General features: G+C 42.2%; 1 protein-coding gene across 1 annotated transcript in view; it reads left to right on the top strand.

The window, feature by feature from the left end:
- The window catches only part of LOC122541052 (RNA polymerase II elongation factor ELL), a 79,646-nt gene that overhangs the window by 995 nt on the left and 53,940 nt on the right, over positions 1 to 24,711 (top strand). Inside the window, exons 2-3 of the mRNA XM_087981202.1 lie at positions 5,020 to 5,109; positions 9,621 to 9,742. Of these exons, the coding sequence (XP_087837328.1) occupies positions 5,020 to 5,109; positions 9,621 to 9,742 (212 nt within the window). The remainder of the gene's footprint in view (positions 1 to 5,019; positions 5,110 to 9,620; positions 9,743 to 24,711) is intronic.

The following is a 24,711-nucleotide window of genomic DNA, read 5'->3' as shown; positions in this document are numbered from 1 at the left end:
GAGCGGAGTCATACCATTAAACAAATAAGGCCAGTTCTAATACCAGCACAAAAGCTTAGATAATAAAACTTTAATCAGTTCATTTCTAATGTCCAAAATCTCTGGTCCTTATTGAACTCCCCCTTTATGTTTTGCTGCATGCAAATATGATTGCTAATGTTACTGGTTACAGTCCAGCATCTTTGAAGTGGAAGTTTGAAGCCATTTTCAGGATTCTCTTTTGCGTTATTCATGTGAATTTTAAAAGGGTTCAAGAAAAAGGGGTTTGGGAGGGAGAGGTGTGCTGCAGTATTGCTGACAGCAGATAGTGTTGAGGAAATTACTTGGGAATGTCACCATCTCAAACAAAAATTTGAGTTATCTATTCAAACAATTCTGTCAACTGCATTGTATGTTGTAAGTCAAAAGACTGTTCTTCTGTGCATATTTGATATTTATTTTCATAACTATTAAAATACTTGAAAGGAAAACCTTTGTTTAATGCACTAAGATATTTGCCTGGTATTACTAAATGTTTTCTGTTGCAGTTGCAATGATGGTAATCCTAAAACTTAAAAATGGATTACTGTACTTCAGTTAACACTCTCTTGTCTATAACACTGAAATTTTATGCTTGGCAGTGAACAAACCTTGATTTACTCTGGCTCCAGCCTTTTAAAACCTGCATTTGTTGCTCGACCAATGGCTTAGCAAGTGTATCCAGTGAACCATTGATTCATTTGACTAACAGTATCCCAATTCTCCAACCACTTAACACAAATTAATTTGTTCTGCAGCATGTTGGCAGTTGCAATATAGACAAAATAGTGTCTGTATAATTTTATTTACACCAGGAGTAAATCAGAGATTTGTGACTTATTGTAATTTATCTGACCTCAGCAGGGCATTATCAGAATACTGCAATTATCATCAACCACCTTGAGTTAAGAAGGAGCAAGTTCATCCGATTCTTGATTATGATAAAGCAGTCACCACTGGGTGTGTTTGTGTGTGATCGTTGAAGGAACAGAGAGTTAGAGTTGCTTGTGCCATTCCTGTGGGTGAATGTTCTCCAGACATTCATTCTTGATTCTGGCAGTGGCATACACGCTATACTGGTTTAATAAATGAGTGAGCTGTACCCATGGAACCAATGTTCACAGAACCAGAGGCTATGGAGGAATCAGCATCTCTGAAGAGGGAAAGAATATATAGTTTTCATTTTAGTTCTGTTTGGGATGGACTCCTTGATTCTTAAGAGCAGGTTTGAATAGGAGCAGAGGAGGATAATTTAGAACATAGAACAGTACAGCACAGAACAGGCCCTTCAGCCCACGATGTTGTGCCGACTACTGATCCTCATGTATGCACCCTCAAATTTCTGTGACCGTATGCATGTCCAGGAGTCTCTTAAATGTCCCCAGTGACCCTGCCTCCACAACTGCTGCTGGCAACGCATTCCATGCTCTCTCAACTCTCTGTGTAAAGAACCCGCCTCTGACATCCCCTTTATACTTTCCTCCAACCAGCTTAAAACTATGACCCCTCGTGTTAGTCATTTCTGCCCTGGGAAATAGTCTCTGGCTATCGACTCTATCTATGCCTCTCATTATCTTGTATACCTCAATTAGGTCCCCTCTTCTCCTTTTCTCCAATGAAAAAAGTCTGAGCTCAGTCAACCTCTGCTCATAAGATAAGCCCTCCAGTCCAAGCAGCATCCTGGTAAACCTCCTCTGAACCCTCTCCAAAGCATCCACATCTTTTTTATAATAGGGCGAACAAACCTGGACGCAGTATTCCAAGTGCGGTCTAACCAAAGTTTTATAGAGCTGCAACAAGATCTCACGACTCTTAAACTCAATCCCCCTGTTAATGAAAGCCAAAACACCATATGCTTTCTTAACAACCCTGTCCACTTGGGTGGCCATTTTAAGGGATCTATATACCTGCACCCCAAGATCCCTCTGTTCCTCCACTCTGCCAAGAATCCTATCCTTAATCCTGTACTCCGCTTTCAAATTCGACCTTCCAAAATGCATCACCTCGCATTTATCCAGGTTGAACTCCATCTGCCACCTCTCAGCCCATCTCTGCATCCTGTCAATGTCCCACCGCAGCCTACAACAGCCCTCTATACTATCAACGACACCTCCAACCTTTGTGTCCTCTGCAAACTTGCTGACCCATCCTTCAATCCCCTCATCCAGTAATAAAAATTACAAACAATAGAGGCCCAAGGGCAGAGCCCTGTGGAACACCACTCACCACAGACTTCCAGGCAGAATATTTTCCTTCTTCTACCACTCGCTATCTTCTGTTGGCCAACCAATTCTGTATCCAGACAGCTATGTTCCCCTGAATCCCATTCCTCCTGACCTTCTGAATGAGCCTACCATGGGGAACCTTATCAAATGCCTTGCTGAAGTCCATATACACTACATCCACAGCTCGACCCTCATCAACTTTTCTAGTCACATCCTCAAAGAACCCGATAAGGTTTGTGAGGCATGACCTGCCCCTCACAGAGCCGTGTTGACTGCATTTAATCAAGCCATGCTCTTCCAGATGGTCATAAATCCTATCCCTCAGAATCCTTTCTAACACCTTGCAGACGACAGACGTGAGACTTACTGGTCTGTAATTGCTGGGGATTTCCCTATTTCCTTTCTTGAAGAGAGGAATTACATTTGCCTCTCTCCAGTCCTCAGGTACGACTCCAGTGGAGAGCGAGGATGAAAAGATCTTCGCAAGTGGCGGAGCAATTGCATTTCTCGTTTCCCAAAGCAGCCGAGGACAAATCTGGTCCGGGCCTGGCAATTTGTCAATCTTAGTGTTTGACAAAATTTTCAGCACATCAGCTTCCTCTATCTCTATCCATTTCAGCATGCACACCTGCTCTTCAAAGGTTTCATTCACGACAAAGTTTGTTTCTTTCGTAAAGACAGAAGCAAAAAAACTCATTTAGGGCTTCCCCTACCTCCACAGACTCCACACACAAATTCTCTACGCTATCCCTGATCGGCCCTACTCTTTCTTTGACCATTCTCTTATTCCTCACATAAGTGTAAAGTGCCTTTGTGTTCTCCATAATCCGTTCTGCCAAGCCTTTCTTGTGCCCCCTCCTGGCTCTCCTCAGACCATTTTTAAGCTCCTTCCTCGCCTGCCTGTAATCCTGTAGAGCTGAGCTTGACCCTAGCTTCCCCCACCTTATGTAAGCTATCTTTTTCCTTTTGACAAGAAGCTACACCGCTCTCGTTATCCAAGGTTCCTTTATCTTACCCCTTGCCTGTCTCAGAGGGACGTATTTATTCATCACTTGCAACAACTGTTCCTTAAACAGTCTCCACATGTCTGTAGTGCCTTTACCATGGAACAATTGCTCCCAATCCATGCTTCCTAACTCATGTCTAATCGCATCATAGTTTCCTCTTCCTCAATTAAATATCCTCCCATTTTGCCTAATCCTCTCCTTCTCCATAGCTATGTAGAATGTGAGGCAGTTGTGGTCACTATCAACAAAATGCTCTCCCACCACAAGATCTGATACCTGCCCCGGCTCGTTTCCGAGCACTAAGTCTAGAATGGCCTCTCCCCTCGTCGGCCTGTCAATGTACTGAGTTAGGAAACCCTCCTGAACACACCTTACAAAAACAGCTCCATTCAAATCTTCTGCTCGAAGGAGGTTCCAATCAATATTGGGAAAGTTAAAGTCACCCATTACAACAACCCTACTATGTCCACATTTTTCCAAAATCTGCCGACCTATGCTTTCTTCCATCTCCATGCTGCTATTGGGGGGCCTGTAGTAAACCCCTAAAGAGGTGACTGCTCCCTTGCTGTTCCTAATTTCCACCCATACTGACTCGGTAGGCAGATCTTCCTCGACAATGGAAGCTTCTGTAGCTGTGATACCCTCTCTGATTAGTAGTGCTACATCCCTTCCTCTTTTTCCCCCCCTCCCTTTTCTTTTTAAATACTCTTAAACCCTGGAACATCCAGCAACCATTCCTGCCCCTGGGAAACCCATGTCTCTGTTATGGCCACAACATCATAGCACCAGGTACTGATCCATGCTCTAAGTTTGTCACTTTTTTCCTGATACTCCTTGCGTTAAAGCAAATGCACTTTAACTGATACCTTGGTTCCTTTCCAGGAAAATCCTTCCCACTAGCTGGTCTACCTCTTGCTATTGCCTCATCTGCATCAATTCTCACCTCCAGTATACAGCTCAGGTTCCCACTCCCCTGCCATACTAGTTTAAACCCTCTCGAGCTACTTGAGCAAACCTTCCACCCAGGACATTGGTCCCTTTCCACCTTCACCAGAAGGCATCCCAATTATCGACATATCTGAAGCCCTCCCTCCTACACCAGCTGCGCAGCCACGTGTTAAGCTGCGCCTGCTCCCTGTTCCTTGCCTCGCTATCTCATGGCACCGGTAGTAAACTAGAGAACACTACTCTGTTCATCCAGTTTTGCAGCTTCCATCCTAACTAATCTCTGATTAATCCTACAAATTAGTGGTTGCACGTAAATCTTAATCTGTATTTCATAATCATAGATTTTTAATTAATCTAGTGTAAGGTTTTATGACTTAAGCTTGGTTAGTTTATTTCAAATCTCTTGTTCTTGAAAATATTACTTTTAATCTGCACCTGCTTATTCTGTCTTGTGACTATAGTAATTCCAAATTGCTTCATCAGTCATTTTAACTGCGACATTATGAAGTCTATACTAGGAATGTCTTCCTTCATTTTAAACTTTGTACAAACCATCAAACTCCCAATTTGTTAACCGCAACAAGCGGACTTAATTCTGATTATAACCCATGTCTGACTTTTGATTCAGAACGTGTGGGTATATGGTTCATTCTGAAATGTAAACTCAGTCCAGCTGAATCCAATGCGATAGATATAGTATTTTCCCCCAATATAATGAGCCAAATATTTTTCAGAAGTAATTCACATCGAAATTCACAGGCTTGTGGAAGCCTTTCTTCCTCATGGCAGTATTTTGGATAAGAACTTTTCTGTTTTCGTAGCATTGTATAAAGTACAACAACAGCCAAGGTGTTGCCAGATCAAAACGGACACTGACCCGACGAAGAGCAAATTAGGAAAGGTGACCAAAGGTATGGGTATTAAAGAATGAGTTAGAGAGGCTACAGGTTTATGGAGTGCTTTCCAGAGCATGGAGCTGATATGGCTGGTGGATGCTAAGGCTAGGGGCAAAGAGAGGAGAACACATGAAGCTAAATCACCAAAGATTTTTTACGTCCAGGAAGAGGTTTCAGATAGTGGGAGAAATGAGACACTGAGGCAGTAAAACATGATGTTGTGAATGTTAATATTGATTGGGCTGGAAGACCAGTAGCCATTGATGAGTTTGGATGGCAGAGTAAGGCTTTGTATAGGAAGTCAATAGAGTGTTGGATTAGGTGGAAGATTGAAGGCTGTTCAAATAAGCACTAATTGGAGTTGATGGATGCTCGTGAATGATGGTTTTGAAAATAGATGGACTGAGGTGGATCATGTTCCTAATGTGAAAATAGGCAATTTATGCAATGGAGAGATTATTGAGTTGGAAGCTTAATATCGTGACAACGTATAGACTGAGATTGAAAAATGCCCAGTTCAACCCGAGATGGTGGCATGGAGGAAGGTGAAGTCGATGCTGAGCAAACAGAATTACAAGTGGGGACCGCACGCAATGGCCTTGATTTTGCCAGTGGTTAATTGAAGGATATTGCAGTGGGTTCTGCTTTAATATGTGTTTCTTCAATGTGAATTGGCTTTAGCGTGATTGAAGAATTTAGATTGTTATTTGTAGAACGCAAACTTTTCACATGTATTGGCTATAACTCTATTCTGGCCCCATTAGTTTAAATGATGTTGCTATTGCATAATTTTCTTAACATGGATCAAAGGAGAACATAATTATTGTGTTATATCTGAACAGACTGTACAGTTTATTTTCTGATAGTGCAGTCAAGGGAGTGGTTGAGAAACCTTGTTTGCAAGGTAGAGCTGGAGTCACCAGAGAATTTGTGGAACCTAAGCTCATGCCTTTAGGTTATATTACCGAGAGGCAATCTTACATAAAATTAGCTGCTCCAATTGATTGCGCAGCAATGATCCCTTCAAACATAATACATTGTGAAATATTTTGGTTTGGAGATGCTGGTGTTGGACTGGGATGTACACACTTAAAAATCGCACAACACCAGGTGATAGTCCACCAGGTTTATTTGGAAGAACATGCTTAATACATTTTCTGCCTATTGTATTTCTGTGTCTTGCTTAAAAAGTTCAGAGAGAAGGCAGATGGTAACTCATTCTGGGATTACCAGAGCCGTAAGGTTATCAGGCTACGATCAAGTCTTTCGCCAGTTGTCATCAACATTTTGATAGTCTGGAAAGCAATTTACCCTTGAATAATACACCATGGTTGAGAATTTGGGCATGGTAAGGGCCATTGACCAGGGATCAAAATGGCAACCGATATGGGTGCTCATTATTCTGCGCTGATTCTTTCGGAATGCCATGTGTCTGTGTCTGTGCGGTCAATGTACAGTATATGCAGAGTAGGGAGATTGGAATGTTAATGAGTATGCAGCAAAAAAAATTATTCTCATACCATTTTGGAGCTTGACAACGTTGGTCAGCATCTTCCCTTAAACCTTTCACTGTCTCACCCAACAAACGCCCCACTCCCCCGCCCCCCCATACACATTTTTCTACCCTATTTTTACCCTTGGTTAAAGCACCTGGCATGACCCTTTCACCTGAACTGCACATTTTTAGATTGTGGGAGGAAACTGGAGCACCCGGAGGAAACCCACGCAGGCACAGGGAGAATGTGCAAACTCCACACAGATAGTCGCCTGAGGCCGGAATTGAACCCGGATCCCTCGTGCTGTGAGGCAGCAGTGCTAAACACTGAACAACGTGCCGCCCCAAGTGATATAGCATATGCTAAAAGGATATTTCCTCGTTTGAAATGCTTCTGCAGAAACCAGCTGCTCTTGGGTATATTTCTGGTTGTGGTTCAGTGGCTAGGGACCTGGGTTCAGTTCCACCCTTGGACAACTGTCTGTGTGGAATTTGCATGTTCTCCTTATGCCTGCGTGGGTTTCCTCCGGGTGTTCCAGTTTCCTCTCACAGTCCAAACATGCAGGTTAGGTGAATTGATTATGCGAAGATGCGTAGTATCCAGAGATGTGCAGGCTAAGTGGCAGTCTTGTGAAATGCAGGATTATGGGATGGGATAAGTGTTGGGTCTAGATAGGATGCTTTTTGCAGGATCGGTGTGGATTTGATGGACCAAATGACTTGCTTCCATACTGCAAGAATTCTATTCTATCTATGAATATCGTAACTGAGAGAATGACGAGGTAATGCAGAGTAGAACAAGTTGGAAGATGGGGTGAGAGATGAATGAAAGAATGATTTATTGTCACTGTACTCAAATGAACAACGCAGTCAATTAAAGTGAAAAGATTTAACTGTTGCTCCAATCTGGCACCATTCAAATACTTCCAGACTAAAAAGCTGAAAGTAAGTCCATGTTCGCTGTGCCGCCTTCGGTATGAGTGCTGAGCCCTGAACCGGTCAATCAATGATACCCCTGCCGATGGGCCACCATCCCAAAATGCAGCACCTCGCATTTATCTGAATTAAACTCCGTCTGCCACTTCTCAGCCCATTGGCCCATCTGGTCCAGTTCCTGTTGTAATCTGAGGTAACCCTCTTCGCTGTCCACTGCACCTTCAATTTTGGTGTCATCTGCAAACTCACTAACTGTGCCTGTTATGCTTGCATCCAAATCATTTATGTAAATGACAAAAAGTAGAGGATCCAGCAACGATCCTTGTGGCACTCCACTAGTCACAGGCCTCCAGTCTGAAAAACAACCCTCCACCACCACCCTCTGTCTTCTACCTTTGAACCAGTTCTGTATCCAAATGGCTAGTTCTCACTGTTTTCCGTGAGATCTAACTTTGCTAATCCATCTCCCATGGGGAACCCTGCCCTCATCAATTTTCTTTGTTACCTCTTCAAAAAACTCAATCAAGTTTGTAGTCTGGTGGAAAAAGTAGGCTTTTATTTTCTTGTTGGAATGGAGCTACACAATCCTTTAAGTTTACCCAACCCTTCAGTCCAATGGATGTGAATCCTCTGTTTTTGAGAATCCTAAAAGTTAAACTCTAAGGCAAGAAGGCTGATGTTGAGATATTACATCTCTATTCTGGTTCCCAGAAATTCAATACAATCATGGCTTTTAGACTCAACGTTCTAGAGTTTTGTGACACCATGGGTGTACAGTACATTTGCACAATAATTCCTATTTTTTGGTAAAAGAATATACTGCAAACAAGGGCCTGCACCTATTGTACATGCTGCTGAGTCGACTTCAGCTTCCAGGTGAGGAAGCTTCAGAAGTCGAGAAGGCTGAGAACTGAAGGGAGTCTCTGATTTTCCCTAACCTTTGTGACTGGGCCTATTCTGACAGGGGAGTTGGAGGAGGTTGGGAGGTGGAGGGTGCAATGAACAGGAAAATAGCTGCTCAGGGTGCTAAGATACAATGAACAATAAAATTGGTTCTCATTTGGTATGGGACTCTGTCAGGAATGTAATAGCCCAGCAAAATGGGTAACATACAGCAGTTGAAGTGGATTCAGCTTTATTGGGAAATTTCTTGCAACATAGACAAGGTGACTGTTAAAAGTTTCAAAATAATTCTTCCGCTTCTCCAATATAAATTTCGTTTTCATTGATAATTAGTCAGAAGCCCGAGAAAACCCAAAATATTTTTTCAGGTCTTTAGTCTGTCGATGATGGAGCACTGAAATGTAAGTCTGAGTTCAACAAACAGTTTCTTTGACATCTACTGTTTCTGAAGTAGGTTTCCCACTTCAAATTTACTTGAGCACTGAAGTTTCACACTACAGTGTGCAGTTGTTTTATGATATCCATTCAAATTGGCGTTTTAGAATGGTGTTCACTGAAAGCTGCTTATAGTCTAGACATCAATTTTTTTGAGGGGCTTTTTTTTTGGTTTTCAGGGCTCCTGCTTGGTTCTCATTAACTCATTCATGAGGTGGTATAGTAATATTATCATTTGTCATTGTGCTTAGATGCAGATGCTACTGTCTTTTGTGCAACTGCAATGGAGTTGCTCCCATGGTGTTGTGGCTCAGTGGTTAACACTGCTGCCTCACTGTGCCAGGGATCTGGGTTCTATTCCACTCTGGAGTGATTGTGTGGAGTTTACACATCCTCTCTTTGTCTGTGTGGGTTTTCTCTGGGTGCTCCAGATTCCTCCCACAGTCTCAAGATATGCAGATTAGGTGGATTAGCCACGGGAAATGTGGGATTATAGGGATACGGTACGTCTGTGGCATGCTGTAAGGAGGGTCAGTGAGCACTCGATGGGCTGAGCGGCCTCCTTCCACACTGGGGTTCTATGATCCTGATCCTCCAATTGATTGTCACCTCAGCGAACTACACCAACTCAGAAGTGAGCATGTCCTAACTGTTAATGAGAGACAAAAACATAATCCAATTCACATCTGTCTTTACGACATTTTATCCATGGCAATTGCATAATTTTGATTTATCCAATTTTTTTTTTGTGATTCAGAAAGGCAAAAGGGGCTTCACTTTGCTGGTGTCGTGTCTCACTTCTTGCATCCCAGTGGCCTGAGTACTGTGATCATTCAGCTCGTCATCAGCTACTACCTTTTCTGCTATTCCAATCAGGCTGTTTGTCTCTCATGCTCACTGCTAATAGGTTCACTAGTGCAGTGCAAACAAAATCTATTGGCAGCAAGCACCAAAAAGTTCACAGCTTCAGATCGGAAGGGTAACATCTTCCTGATTCTGTCACTTTCACATTAGGGACTGCTTTTCTCTTGTTGGTTACCTGTGTGATTGAATTCTCCCAGCCTTTTGTGGAGACTTTTGTGAGAGAATTCATGCATAATCCCTGTGTATTTTGAACCATTTTGCAATGAGTGGGAATGGGCAGTTGTATTTTCTTTCTTAAAAAGGCTTTGACTTTCATTGAGGTACATCTGATCAGAATCAAGTGAACAATGATACTTCTATCTGTGTCCATCCCTTTGCCTTCATCATCCAGACATACATGGTCATTAATTGGCATGTATCCTTTTAGAACTGCACATCAATAAGTGTCAGGAACAGATGAAAATCTCAGTTCAGAGTTTATTAATTCTTAGTTTGTCATTTTTACACAATTTAAGGAGTAGTAATTGCACAGTAAGCCCCAAACTCTGTTTTTCATGCCATAATGCTTTCATCAACTGTGCAGAAAGTCAAATCTTTCACTAATATTAGAACAAATGCTTCTTGGATTGTACAGCGCTTCCCAAACGACCATGATATTTGTCTAATTATAGACCCTGGACTGCTTTCTGTTTCTTACAAAGGAGTAGTTCTCAAACATATTGTTAGTTTCACAACTGAGTAAACATAAGTGATAATCTTGAGCGTTTTGTTAAAGAAAAAATAAGCTGTGTCAGGACTCAATTGAATTAAGTGATCTGAAATGTTTCGTTGCCTGCACTAGTGTAGATCAGTAATGGTAAAGATTGATTACAAGTTTTTAGAACCAAATGCTCGTTTCAAATTGCATAGTCAGTGCTATATTTGATAAATATGCTTATCATGCATTTTCTGTTAAGTTGTTAAGCTGACAGCAGTGGTCCCTCCATAGTGCTCTATATCTATCTGTGTACCATACTAAAGATAATACAACTATCCTTAAGGCTATCAACGCAACCAAATGAACTGCATTAGAGCGCCTTTCGTGACTAGGTTTACTACGATAGTCCTATAGATCTGGAATGATTATACAGCTTTCGAACAGTTAAGAAAATAAAACTCATTTTGGGGATACTAATGTTCATTATTGCTGCCATTAGAATGTACTGCATACTCCATTTCATGGTGGCTTTGACATGCATCTGATTGTTCACTCCAGAATCTGTCTGCTTTTTCAAAAACCAACTACATCTGATTATGCCAGTGCTGACTTCGGCTAATTAAAGGGATTTTGTTGCAGACCATCAAAAGGGGAGACACACCCAATGTCCATAAGATAGCTGTCATTAATTTTATTGTGTAAGGTATCTTGCAATTTTTCACTTGCATTGTTTGGATAGCCTGCTGTTTCATATTTATGCAAAATATTCTTTCTAATAATGAAAAGACTTAAATATTATTCAGTAGTCAATATTTAAAGGTTATGGCATGTTCTATAATCAGTGTGTATGTAGTTGTTTTGAACATTGCATTCACAGGGAGTCATGGCTGTTAGAGGTTAGCATGGAGATAGCATTCAGGCCACAGTAGGATGTAGAGCGGGCTGAATGGCATATCATGCTTTTTTAAAAATAGAATCCCTACAGTATGGAATCAAGCCATTGGACCTAACAAGTCCACGTCAGCTCCCGAACAGCCTCCCACCCAAACTCAACATGCTACCCTATTCCTGTAACCCTCCATTTTCACATGGCTAATCTTCGAGGAGAAAGTGAGGTCTGCAGATGCTGGAGATCAAAGTTGAAACTTTATTGCTGGAACAGCACAGCAGGTCAGGCAGCATCCAGGGAACAGGAGATTCGACGTTTCGGGCACAGGCCCTTCAGGAATGAATCATTCATTTCCTGAAGAAGAGCCTGTGCCCGAAACGTCGAATCTCCTGTTCCTGGATGCTGGGACACTATGGGCAATTAACATGACTAAACCACCTAACCTGCACATCTTTGGACTGTGGGAAGAAACCGGAGTGCCCGGAGAAAACCACACAAGACACTGAGAGAATTTGCAAACTCTACACAGGGAGTCTCCCAAGGACAGAATTGAACCTGGGTCCCTGGCGCTGTGAGGCAACAGTGCTAGCCACTGACCATGGTTTGTTTCTGAAATTTAGCTGAAGATTAATGGTGAGGTGAATTTGTAAATTGCGCTAATTATTTGATTTCCATGCTAGTTTTAACAGCTGAGTTTAAATTTCACACTTTCAGGATATTGTAACAAAATAAACAAAAACTAACATCTAGTGTTTATCTCTGGATTGAAAAAAATAGAAGATTCCTATTCTTGTCCAAATTCCTTCAAATGCATTCTCATTCTGTATATAATATGTGCAGCTGCTAAGATTTTGCAGTTCAGACATATATTAGTAAATGCAAGCTAATTAATTTGGCCAAGAGTTAGTCACTTTGGCTCTCTTGAATCTGAGTCAGAAAGTTGTGGTTTAACTCCAATGCAGAGACTGAACATATAATCCAAGCCGATTCCTGCATTCATTCCTGGAAATTGTTATATTGTTTTATGATCAGACTGGAGCCTGATCTGCCAGTTTACGAGGGTGTATGTAAAAAAGACACCAGGCAATATTTGAAGAAAAGCAAGGCATTTTTTCCTGATAAATTGGCAAGCACTTGTCCTCAACCAACACATTTGAAACTTTATCTGGTCACTTGTATCATTGCTGCTTGTGTTACCATCCTATGTGTAAATTGGCTGCTGTGTTTGCCTGCATTACAATTGTAGTCCACTAAAAATGCTTTTGAATGCTCCTTAGGAGAGGCGCTCTATAAATGCAAGTTGTCACAGGGTGTTAGTTCACTGGTTGATGTGAACTGTTGGATGTTTATCTACTGTACCTGCTACAAAGCAATAGCATGCCCAATATTGACATAAATCACTTAACAAAATATTCCAAATGCAGCAGTACATGATATCACAACAGATGTCGTTTTTTTCAAACTTTGCTTAATGTTTATTTTTTTCTCTTCCATATGAAGTCACCAGTAAGTGTTAAGAAACTGTGACCATATTGATTAAAAGTTTAACATTTTTATAATAAAAAACCTGAAAGTAATCTTGTGCCCCCCCCCACCGTGCGTCTACTTCAGCAATATTTTAACAAAAATATATTTTCACTGAGTCTGTGGAGAATTATGTTTGCAAAATGTTGGCTAATGTAATAACATCGTACTTAAGTTTTGTACTGTATATAAAGCAGTGTTTTAAGGGATTTAAAATGAAATAGATCTTAAGTTTGGATACGGTAAGATGTACGCAGATACCAGCAGTGTTTTAAGGGATTTAAAATGAAATAGATCTTAAGTTTGGATACGGTAAGATGTACGCAGATACCCTAATAGTCAAATACAAAACATTTCATCTTATCTGGATCTTAAAACTCTCAGGTGTAACATTCTAACTGTATGTGTAAATTTTGTCCCCTCCATTATATACAGCAGTTCAGTTGCTTTTCACTTGAGTAAGCATAGCATGCTTGTATTTTGAAGAGGTAATGGCTTACGTTAATTCGAAAATTCACAGGCCTTTTGCTGTAGGTTGGGAGCTAGAATTATTTTAAAACTTCCTAACATCTCTTCAAATGTGAAGCAGGCCATTGATGTACTAAAACAAATGGAACTAATAGGTACACATTAAGTTGTATGGTAATGTGTCATAACTGTAAAGGGCCAAGACATCCCAGATTATGATGGGAATAGCTAGCCTGTATGAGCTGGATGTTTCTTGGTAAAAGCTGTTTGCCAGACTTTTTCTTTTGCACGGTAATTTCCTATGAGCTTAATTATTTTAATCAAATTATTCAGACATGTTATGACAGGTGAGTGCAAGTGGGACTTAACTCTGGACCAAAAGATCCAGATTCAGGATGCTACCACTGTGCTGTAAGACCTATCTTCAAGCAAGTGTAAGCTGATAAGTGTGGTGATTGTAATGGGGGATCTTAAACCTCCGTGAATGAATGGGAAGGTCATCAGCATATTTCCTTAACTATTAAGGAAAGAAGAATAGAAATATAATGGCAAAGACAGTTGGCTTAATTAAATTCAAATTGAGAGATGGAGAAAGATCTCATTAAACAGTAATGAAAGAAAAACAAGCAAAATGTAAGAAATTTTGACAGTGAAATCTCCAAAACAAAAACGTGATGGAATGGCATCCTATGGTTTGTATTGTCCTTTTGTTACCAGAGAGATTGATTGGCAAACATTGATAACTATTAACAATAAAATGAAAATGCTCAAAACTCTGACAGCATCTGTGGAGAGAGAAACAAAGGCAATATTTCAGCGTTCTGATCTTTCATTAGATTGCCAGCATTCACTGTATTTTGTTTTAGTATGAACAATTATCACATTGTTTTTGTATTATTAATTAGTCAAAATATTTATTCATTTACTGGACACTTAGTATATGAATCCACAACTACTTAAAAATGAGAACAAAGATGAATACTGTTTGCGTAAAGCAAACAATGTAATAGATAATTTCAGGAGAATCTGAACTCTTGCCACATTGCATGTTTGCTGTCTATGGTGACGTGCATCATTAAAAGAAAAATAGCATATTTAATGACACCTAGTCCAATAAAATCCATGTTAGTTTTTGTATTTGATCATCACAGTGTTGTAAACGATGGATTGAATATTGACATCAAAATATGAAGCAAAATCAGAATTTGCAAATAGTACATTTAAGAAATGTATCAAATTGTATAAATGGCAGTTATAGCTGTGTTGTAGTGCATCTGTTATTTGTGCTTTAGAGGTTTGACTTAGAGCAGACGTTGATGCTTCAGAAATGAAGATGATCTTTAACCCTTCTAATCTTTACTTCCGTCACTTCATGCTTCCATTATCTTTGAACAGGTGCAGCCTTTGCTTCTGAATCCTTTCTTGCCTCAACTGACAGTGGCTATATTTTAATTAGTCTTCCCTGTTTTTGTATCAGATGATTGTCCTCTTCCCACAGCTTTCCTTAATGTAACGTTAGAGTCTGCAAAGGTCTAAGGAAGTTGTATATGTATTTGTTTGAGCATTCTGCTTGTCTCAGTTCATCTGCTGGACCAATGATTTTACAATTTCCTGTTACTAGTTCCCACATGGCAAGTTTAGGCCATAGTGAGCAGATAGGCAAACACGAGCCTTTCCTTTTGGCTTGATCTTGATTTTCAACCATGTCTGCACGCTTGGTGTATACTTGAATAAACAAAAACCTTTGACGGTCTTTGACATCTTGGATTACTGGTCGGGTTGAATCTGACATGCATTTGAAATGTGACGCAATGTCCTTAGACTACAAAGCCTATATCTTTCCATGAATGTGTAGAAAGGTTTGAATCCTGGTGACAGTGATGGTTCACTTGACAAATGCAGTTACAGCCAGGTCCTTGGCTCCACAGCGGGCTTAGGTATGCAAGGAGACAGGAGAAGAGTGGAAAATCAGTAGTGAATGGGAATTAGATAGTTGGGGGAACAAACAGACTATTGTGGCCGCAGACATGAGTCCAGAATGATGTTGCATTCCTCGTGCCAATATCAATGATGTCAAGTGTCTGAAAGAAGAAGACGAGGTGAGCTAATGGACGTAGTCCACTTCAGCTTCAATGTGCGTAAAAGGAGGGATGTGGTTCCTGCAACAATTGGGAGAGCTAGGGAGCAACAGGATCTCAAAGTAAGCTCTGGATTACTCCTGATACAAAGCGCCAGTGAGGGAAGAAATAGGAGAATACAGATGAATGTGTGGCTGAACCGATGGATTTTGATGAAATTCGGGGACATAATGAATAATACTTGACAAAGGGGAGTCGCTGGGACCAATTTCCTGATGTCATGTTTTGTTCATGGTTCTGGAGAGGATGTAAATTAACTTGGCAGGGGTATGGGAACAACAAGGTAATGTTAGAGTCGAAAACCAAGGGGTACAGAGAATTTGGAAAGGCAGATCTCACTTGGCAGAAATAGTGATGTGTGAGGGAAGGTAAAGTCTAGATCAGGATTATTATGCATGTGTGAATGGAGAAAGTGAGGACTGCAGATGCTGGAGATCAGAGTTGTGTGTGGGGTGCTGGAAATGCATAGCAGGTCAGGCAACATTTGAGGAGCAGGAAAATCAACATTGTGTGAATGTGCTTAATAAATATTTCAGGATACGTACTGTTGAGGAAAGATGGGGGGAAGGCTGGGTAATGGTGGAGAGTAAAGGAGTAAAACGTTAGTGCTGGAGCAAATGTTCCAGAGGAATCAAGGACAGAATATTTTACTTTGAGCTAAAAAAGACAATAGGTCATTTCAATGTTGGATGTATTCTGTAGAACACTAGTTAGTGAGAGAGATGTAGAGAAATAAATATGCAAGGAAATTGCAGAGAATTACAAAAGCTGTACAGTAGTTGAGGAATTCTGTTATCCTAACAGACTGAGACAGTTGGACAGGCTGTCCTCTGTCAGGGTTGCATTCCTGAAAATAGTGAAACTAAATGGGGAAGAAAAAACTATTCGTTGAGAAGTTAGGTTATGTAGGGCTTTCTTAAGAAAAGATTTAAAATGTTATGTTCAAGTTAAAATATGATATTTTAAATGACAAGTCCTATATTGATAAATAAAATAACCGTTAAAAACAATAAATATTACTGTATTGAAGATAAATGTAACATTTGATGTACTGTACCTCCTGTGGTGGCGCTCCAACTGCAGATCCAAGAGCTCACTATCCAGTCTCTGCGTCAGAGTCCTTCTCTAAACTGGGTAGTGGGCCACCTGCTGAGGCTCTTGCTTGTCCCAGCTGCCTGGTGGTGTCTTTTGGGGGGGCATACTGCCCCTTGCTGACTGCTATTGCTGCCTTTGGGACCCATCCCAACAAAGGGTCGAGATAGCTTTCAATAGCCTTCCTGCTTTGCTCTCCTGGCTGTGAATTGAAATCTGACGTAGAGGTCCTTTCATTTCAAAACACATTTGATAAAATGTCACATAATGGGTTTCTGAGTGAAGTTAGAGCTCGTAGAATCAAAGGGCTGTGAACAGCATGGGTACAAAATTGACAGGCGGAACAATGGTGAATGGTACTTTCTTAGATTGGAGTAAGGTTTATTGCAGGGTTCCCTGGCGTTGGTGTTAGAACTCATGTATTTCTTGATTTATAAATTAAAGAACTCGTCAAACATCTTTATTTTTCGACAGTGCTTCACAGAAGAAAGTAGTGTTTGAAAATCCGTCTTATTCAATGAGTAAGACTTATTTGTAGTGTAAGTGATCTGTGAACTTGTTAATTTTGATAACTTTGTGTTGAGCCCAAATGCTTGAATATTTACCCATCTGCACCTTGTCCAGCTTTGGTTCACATGTCTGAACATGTTGAGTTCTGCAAGTATTTGCCCTTAACATGGTTCACTAGGGTACTGCAAATGTGCATAACTATATGCTTGATTGAGAGTATCATATCACTTGGAATAGAACCTCAACTGAAATAGTGGTTGATGCTATTTCTAGCGGGGTCTCTTCCTGTGACAGCATCATTTTTTTGAAACCATCTGCTATCCCAATTGAGAAATGCTTTTTTCAGTTTGGTTTTTCTGGGTCATGTTGAGTTACAATGAGTATCTGTGCACACTTTTCTGGAAGTATGCGCATGTGTCAGAGTTTACCACTTATACAGGAGTCTTTGTCATTCTACTTCATACCTACCTGGCTAACTGCACGTGGTCTTTGACCCTCGGCTCCCACCTATGGCTCTAGTAGCCCTGAACACGCCCCAGTAACTGTCAGTTTGCAAGCCAAGCTGTGAGGGTAACACTTAAGGTAGTGTTCATGTGAGAGATTGCCTGTCCAACCGCTCTTATTTTACAAGTGCACAAAATAAAGCTGTATTGACGGATGTTACAGAGGAAATGGTTATCCCATTCTGTCAGTGTAGCTTTGTGGATAGCTATAAACATCACTGATGCAGGCACAGAAGATGCTGCAAATCATCCATTGCTGTTAACCACATCTCCACTCCTCCTCCTTGATTTGTGAACAGATGTGTAAAGCATGGAGAGTAGGGCGAGCCAAGCACAACTGATCTTCACTGTGACACTGCAAGTGCAGGTGTTTCTTGTGTACACATTTTACAGACTCCTTCACAGACATCCTCTTGTAACCTATACTGTGACATCTGGGTCAGAATCCCAAAGTACTGTGAACATTTTTAACTTGTAATTCCAAAATGTGTTTTTTTTTAAAATGTGGACTGATACAGACTAAAGAGAGAGGGGAAGAAAATAATAGCTAAAATTTTTAAAGAAACTCTAATCATATTGGACTGTGGTCACTTGTAACTCTAAAGATGATGAGGGGTTGGCGATCCCTGCTGAACAGCAAGCCACTCCACTATGAATGGTATCTCTTTTTTTTTCCCTTTCTGAAGAATGTACAAGAATAGGGGTGAAAAATCCAGTTTCAACTCTCCCAGATTGGACTAGTAGGACTAAGTAGTATCCTGTGTACAGCCTGAGTACAAGTATTTATGGGCTGTGAAGGTCACAGTTGAAGCACCTCGTTACCGATAAAGACCTTGTCCATCTCCAAGCACCAGAACCAATTAAAAGGAAACCAGCTGACACCAGAACTACAAGATCTCAACTAATCTGCAAAATTATGGATCGCGAAACTGACTGTTTACTACCAGTTGTGTCCACTGCTACAGCCACAATGTTCAACTATCTGCTCACTGTGAGCAAGTCAGAGACTCGAGCAGTTTTTAAAATCTTTTTGGACTTGCCTCTTATTTCTAATCTGTGGGTGTTCTATATACTTTTACTAATATGTCTTGTTCATTATTTTTGTTAGTTCAAGAAAGCTTGATTTAAATTGGCTTCTCTTAAAACATGAGTTCATTTGGATCTGAGGGACACGTGCCCACAAGGGAAGAGATTCTTTTCAAATTAATCTTGTTGCAGCCGACTAATGGTAGTAAGTGAGTAAAGAAGGGAAATTAGTTCATTCCTCCTTACCCCAAACTCAAGCTCTCAGGTATCCTGCCAGGAACTGTAAAGATTAAGATACCTCACCCAGGATCTTCTAGCAGCCCAAATGTATTCCTTTAGCATTCATTCACAAACTGTAGTATTGTGTGAGTGAGACAAGAATAAAAAGCAGGAGCTTCACTTCACTTCTTGGAAGATGTGGAATGTATAGAATAAAGACTACAACTCCTAATGCCTGTGCAGAACTTTGTCAAGTTTGGCAACACAAAAAGCCTAGATGTTCTGCCCAGGGGCATCTAATCATCTAAGGACTCTTTGATTACTACTTGTGAACAACATGTATGCAGCAATCTGCCTAATGTACAACACGCTCAACAAGGACAAGTCCTGAAAAATGTGTTGCTGGAAAAGCGCAGCAGGCCAGGCAGCATCCAAGGAGCAGGAGAATCGACGTTTCGGGCATAAGCCCTTCTTCAGGAATGAGAAAGGTGTGCCAAGCAGGCTAAGATAAAAGGTAGGGAGGTGGGACCTGGGGGAGGGGCGTTGGGAATGTGATAGGTGGAAGAAGGTTAAGGTGAGGGTGATAGGCCGGAGTGGGGGTGGAGAGGTCGGTAAGAAGATTGCGGGTCAATAAGTCGGTGCTGAGTCCGAGGGTTGGGACTGAGATAAGGTGGGGGGAGGGGAAATGAGGAAGCTGGAGAAATCTGCATTCATCCCTTGTGGTTGGAGGGTTCCTAGGCGGAAGATGAGGCGCTCTTCCTCCAGGCGTCGTGTTGCCATTGTCTGGCGATGGAGGAGGCCAAGGACCTGCATGTCCTTGGCGGAGTGGGAGGAGTTAAAGTGTTCAACCACAGAGTGGTTGGGTTGGTTGGTGCGGGTGTCCCAGAGGTGTTCTCTGAAACGTTCCGCAAGGAGGCGGCCTGTCTCCCCAATGTAAAGGAGGCCACATCGGGTGCAGCGGATGCAGTAAATGATGTGTGTGGAGGTGCAGGTGAATTTTTGACAGATATGGAAAGATCCCTTGGGGCCTTAGAGGGTACTGAGGGGGGAGGTGTGGGCGCAAGGTTTGCATTTCTTGCAGTTGCAGGGGAAGGTGCCGGGAGTGGAGGTTGGGTTGGTGGGGGGTGTAGACCTAACGAGGGAACTGTGGAGGGAGTGGACTTTCTGGAACGCTCATAGGGGAGGGGAGGGAAATATATCCTTGGTGGGTGGGGTCTGTTTGGAGGTGGCGTAAATGACAAAGGATGATACGATGTGTCTGGAGGTTGGTGGGGTGGTAGGTGAGGACCAGTGCGGTTCTGTCCTGGTGGTGATTGGAGGGGCAGGGTTCAAGGGAGGAGGGAGAAGTGGAGGAGATGCGGTGGAGAGCATCGTCAACCACGTCTGAAGGGAAATTGCATCTTTGAAGAAGGAGGCCATCTGGGTTGTTTGGTATTGGAATTGGTCCTCCTGGGAGCAGATGCGGCGGAGGCGAATGAATTGGGAATATGGGTTGGCGTTTTTACAGGGGGCAGGGTGGGAGGAGGTGTAATCTAGGTAGCTGTGGGAGTCGGTTGGTTTATAGTAAATGTCGTGTTCCCCGAGATGGAAATGGAGAGGTCTAGGAAGGGAAGGGAGGAGTCTGAGACGGTCCAGGTGAATTTGAGGTCGGGGTGGAAGGTGTTAGTAAAGTGGATGAACTGTTCAATCTCCTCGTGGGAGCACGAGGTAGCGCGATACAGTCATCAATGTAGAGGAGAAAAAGGTGGGGCGTGGTGCCAGTGTAGCTGCAGAAGATGGACTGTTCCACATATCCAACGAAGAGGATAGGACTGGGGCCCATGTGGGTGCCTATGGCTACTCCTTTGGTTTGGAGGAAGTGGGAGGATTGGAAAGAGAAGTTGTTCAGAGTGAGGACCAGTTCAGTCAATGAAAGGATACTGGTTGGGTCGGCGAGAAAGGAAGAAGCGGAAGGCTTTGAGGCTTTCGTGATGGGGGATGGAGGTGTATAGGGACTGGATGTCCATGGTGAAGATAAGGCGTTGGGGGCCGGGGAAGAGAAAATCGTGGAGGGTGTGGGTGGTGTCCCGAACGTAGGTGGGGAGTTCTTGGACTAAGGGGGACAGGACCGTGTCGAAGTATGCAGAGATGTGTTTGGTGGGGCAGAAGCACGCTGAGACAATGGGTCGGCCGGGGCAGTCAGGTTTGTGGATTTTGGGCAGGAGGTAGAAACGGGCGGTGCGGGGTTGTGGCACTGAGTCCTGCGAATATTAAGGCCAACATCTATGAGGAGCTGTAAGTATTACAAATACTCAGAAGGACAATCCCATTGTGATGGGGACTTAAACGATGCAAAGGTAGTGACTGAAAAACAGACTGGGTTCAGTGTAGATACCCCTCTCAACTTTCAATAATAGGTAAAGTGCAAAAACACTTGGATGCACCCATGATCCAAGTACTTGCACCAGGTTGGCTTCGTCACCCTGGCAGAGCATCATAAACTATGGGGGGCAGGTCGATGGCTCAGTGGTTAGCACCATTGCCTCAGCACCAGGAAGCTGAGTTTGATTCCAGCCTTGACTGTCTGTGTGGAGTTTGCACATTCTCCCCATGTCTGCGTGGGTTTCCTCCGGGTGCTCCAGTTTCCTCCCACAATCCAAAGATGTGCATGTTAGGTAAATTGGCCACGCTAAATTGCCCATAGTGTTCAGGGGTGTATAGGTTGGGTGTATGAATCAGGAGTAAATTTGGGGAATGGGTCTGGGTGGATTACTCGGAGGGTCGGTTTGTTGGACCGAAGGGCCTGTTTCCCCACAGTAGGAATTCTAATTCTATATTATAATCAACAGGGTCGTGAGTGCAGTAGAATGCTCTACAGACCTGTGAATGTCACACTCAGAAATGAAATACAGTAATGACCAACATACACCAAACTTGCAAAAAAATTGATATACAGAAACTGGCACCTGCAGGGAGCAGTGAATAGTTTGGGCTCTGATCTGATAGGCAGTTATGTGTCTTCCAGAGGAAACTCCAGGAAATTGAAGTGGCATGGTTAATATCTAATTAATGGCTCTGGAAACTGCTAGTGCTTTCCTGGAAACACAAGAAAACACTGAGATTTGATGAATTTGAAAATGTTGATCAAATTAAGGAACTGAATTAAAGAGAAAAATGTGGTATGACTAGAAAACAAAGACACAGCTGCTGCCTGCCAAGAAATCACTCCAGGTGAAATAAAAGGACTTGGGCCAGAAGCTGTTTAGGATCTGCAACACGCAGTAGATAAAACAAGTCACAGGTCTTCAAGTCTGTTGATCAGAGCTTTATGAAAATGTTTTGTCATGCTGAAGGCTGTGAATGGTCCTCAAGTGGCTACCCTCCTGTTCTCAGTGCTGATCGGAAAATCTCTCCTGATAGGCTAGGCAATTATCAGTGTGTGCTGGGTTGAACATTTTAGGGATATACTTCATCATCATCCACTGTGAATTGGTTAGTGACAGACCAGCTTTCAGACTGGCCAACGTGAAAACCTGGACAGAGAAAGTCTGTTGTGAAGAATGATAAAGTTACATGATCCTCACTGTGAAAGAGAGCCTCAGGCAGGATCCCTGGAGAAATTTGTGAATCTGGGGGTACCCAGCTAGACTTCTATTTGTGTTTATAGAATCACCAAACCATTCCCCAGGAGCTTAGATGTACCACTGTTGTTCAGTAGTTCAGCGGAAAAAGACAAAAATCTGCGTATGACTAACAGTGGACTCTTACTGTTTGTCATGGCTGGTAAGATTTGAGAAAAATATTCTACTTGACAGATAGTCAGCGACATAGTACATGTACTGCCAGAAAAATTGTCAGGAAAGGGAGAGATATTTTCAACATAACTTCATTCTTCAGCAAATGCAAGAGAAATGCTACGGAAAGATGCAACTTTTACTGGGTCTTTGATCGAATGAAGGCCTTTGACAGAGTAAACAGAGAGGCCTTGTGAAAATTCTCATCCAAATCTGGATGTCCTGATAGAGCTGTAAATCTGATACAACAGTTTCACAATAAAATGACAGCCAGATTCACTGGTTAAAGTAAATAGACTGACCATTTTGCTATGTGAATCAATAATGTGTCATGGCTCCTGTATTGTTCAGCATTTTTGTTGCAGTCAAACTTTCTGGGCCATGTTGATGGAGTATGCATCCGATTCCAAACAAATGTCAATCTTTTTCAAACTGAGATGACAGAATTCCTCAACAAAGCTGACCTAGGAATTTCTCTTTGCTGGTGACTCTGTCCTTGTCTCTTGTAGCGAGCAGGGTCCTCAAAGGATCTTGGACTGTTTTTCAAAAGCGGTTCATTGTCGTGGACTGACCATCAGTGTAAGGAAGACAAAGGTACTCCACAAGTAGTCATCAAATCCTGGCTATACCAATCTCCTGTACTGATCAATGAGAACTTTGAAGCCTCTAGCTATGCCAAAAGTACATTCTCCGGAAATATCTTTGACAACAAGGTTGCAAATAGAATCGACACAGCAAGCACAGAATTTTCCCTCTTATGCATTATACTGCGGAAGAAGCAAGGTATCAAACTTCAAAGAAACCTGTTGTGTTCAAAGCTATGATGATACCTTGTTAAAAATCTCACAACACCAGGTTATAGTCCAACAGGTTTAATTGGAAGCACTAGCTTTCGGAGAGCCGCTCCTTCAGGTGGTTGTGGAGTACATAGTTGTAAGACACAGAATTTATAGCAAAACTGTACTGTGACGTAACTGAAATTGCACATTGAAAAATACCTTGATTGTTTGTTTGTTGCGTCTCTCATCTGTTCGAATGACCATGATTGTTTTACTACTTTCATATGTAAATAGAACATAGAACATAGAACAATACAGCACAGAACAGGCCCTTCGGCCCACGATGTTGTGCCGAACTTCTAACCTAGATTAAGTACCCATCCATGTACCTATCCAAATGCCGCTTAAAGGTCGCCAATGATTCCGACTCTACCACTCCCACGGGCAGCGCATTCCATGCCCCCACCACTCTCTGGGTAAAGAACCCACCCCTGACATCTCCCCTATACCTTCCACCCTTCACCTTAAATTTATGTCCCCTTGTAACACTCTGTTGTACCCGGGGAAAAAGTTTCTGACTGTCTACTCTATCTATTCCTCTGATCATCTTATAAACCTCTATCAAGTCACCCCTCATCCTTCGCCGTTCCAACGAGAAAAGGCCGAGAACTCTCAACCTATCCTCGTACGACTTCCTCTCCATTCCAGGCAACATCCTGGTAAATCTTCTCTGCACCCTCTCCAAAGCTTCCACATCTATCCTAAAGTGAGGCGACCAGAACTGCACACAGTACTCCAACTGTGGCCTAACCAAAGTCCTGTACAGCTGCAACATCACTTCACGACTCTTGAATTCAATCCCTCTGCTAATGAACGATAATACTCCATAGGCCTTCTTACAAACTCTATCCACCTGAGTGGCAACCTTCAAAGATCTATGTACATAGACCCCAAGATCCCTCTGTTCCTCCACCTGACTAAGAACCCTACCATTAACCCTGTATTCCGCATTCTTATTTGTTCTTCCAAAATGGACAACCTCACACTTGGCAGGGTTGAACTCCATCTGCCACTCCTCAGCCCAGCTCTGCATCATATCTAAGTCCCTTTGCAGCCGACAACAGCCCTCCTCACTGTCCACAACTCCACCTATCTTCGTATCATCTGCAAATTTACTGACCCACCCTTCGACTCCCTCATCTAAGTCATTAATAAAAATTACAAACAGCAGAGGACCCAGAGCTGATCCCTGCGGAACTCCACTTGTAACTGGGCTCCAGGCTGAATATTTACCATCTACCACCACTCTCTGCCTTCGACCGGTTAGCCAGTTTTCTATCCAATTGGCCAAATTTCCCTCTATCCC

This window comes from Chiloscyllium plagiosum, unplaced genomic scaffold (assembly GCF_037043375.1).
Source record: "Chiloscyllium plagiosum isolate Xiang-an unplaced genomic scaffold, Cpla_swu_hap1 HiC_scaffold_39, whole genome shotgun sequence".
Classification (NCBI taxonomy): domain Eukaryota; kingdom Metazoa; phylum Chordata; class Chondrichthyes; order Orectolobiformes; family Hemiscylliidae; genus Chiloscyllium; species Chiloscyllium plagiosum.
This window is presented reverse-complemented; position numbering and strand designations above follow the sequence as displayed.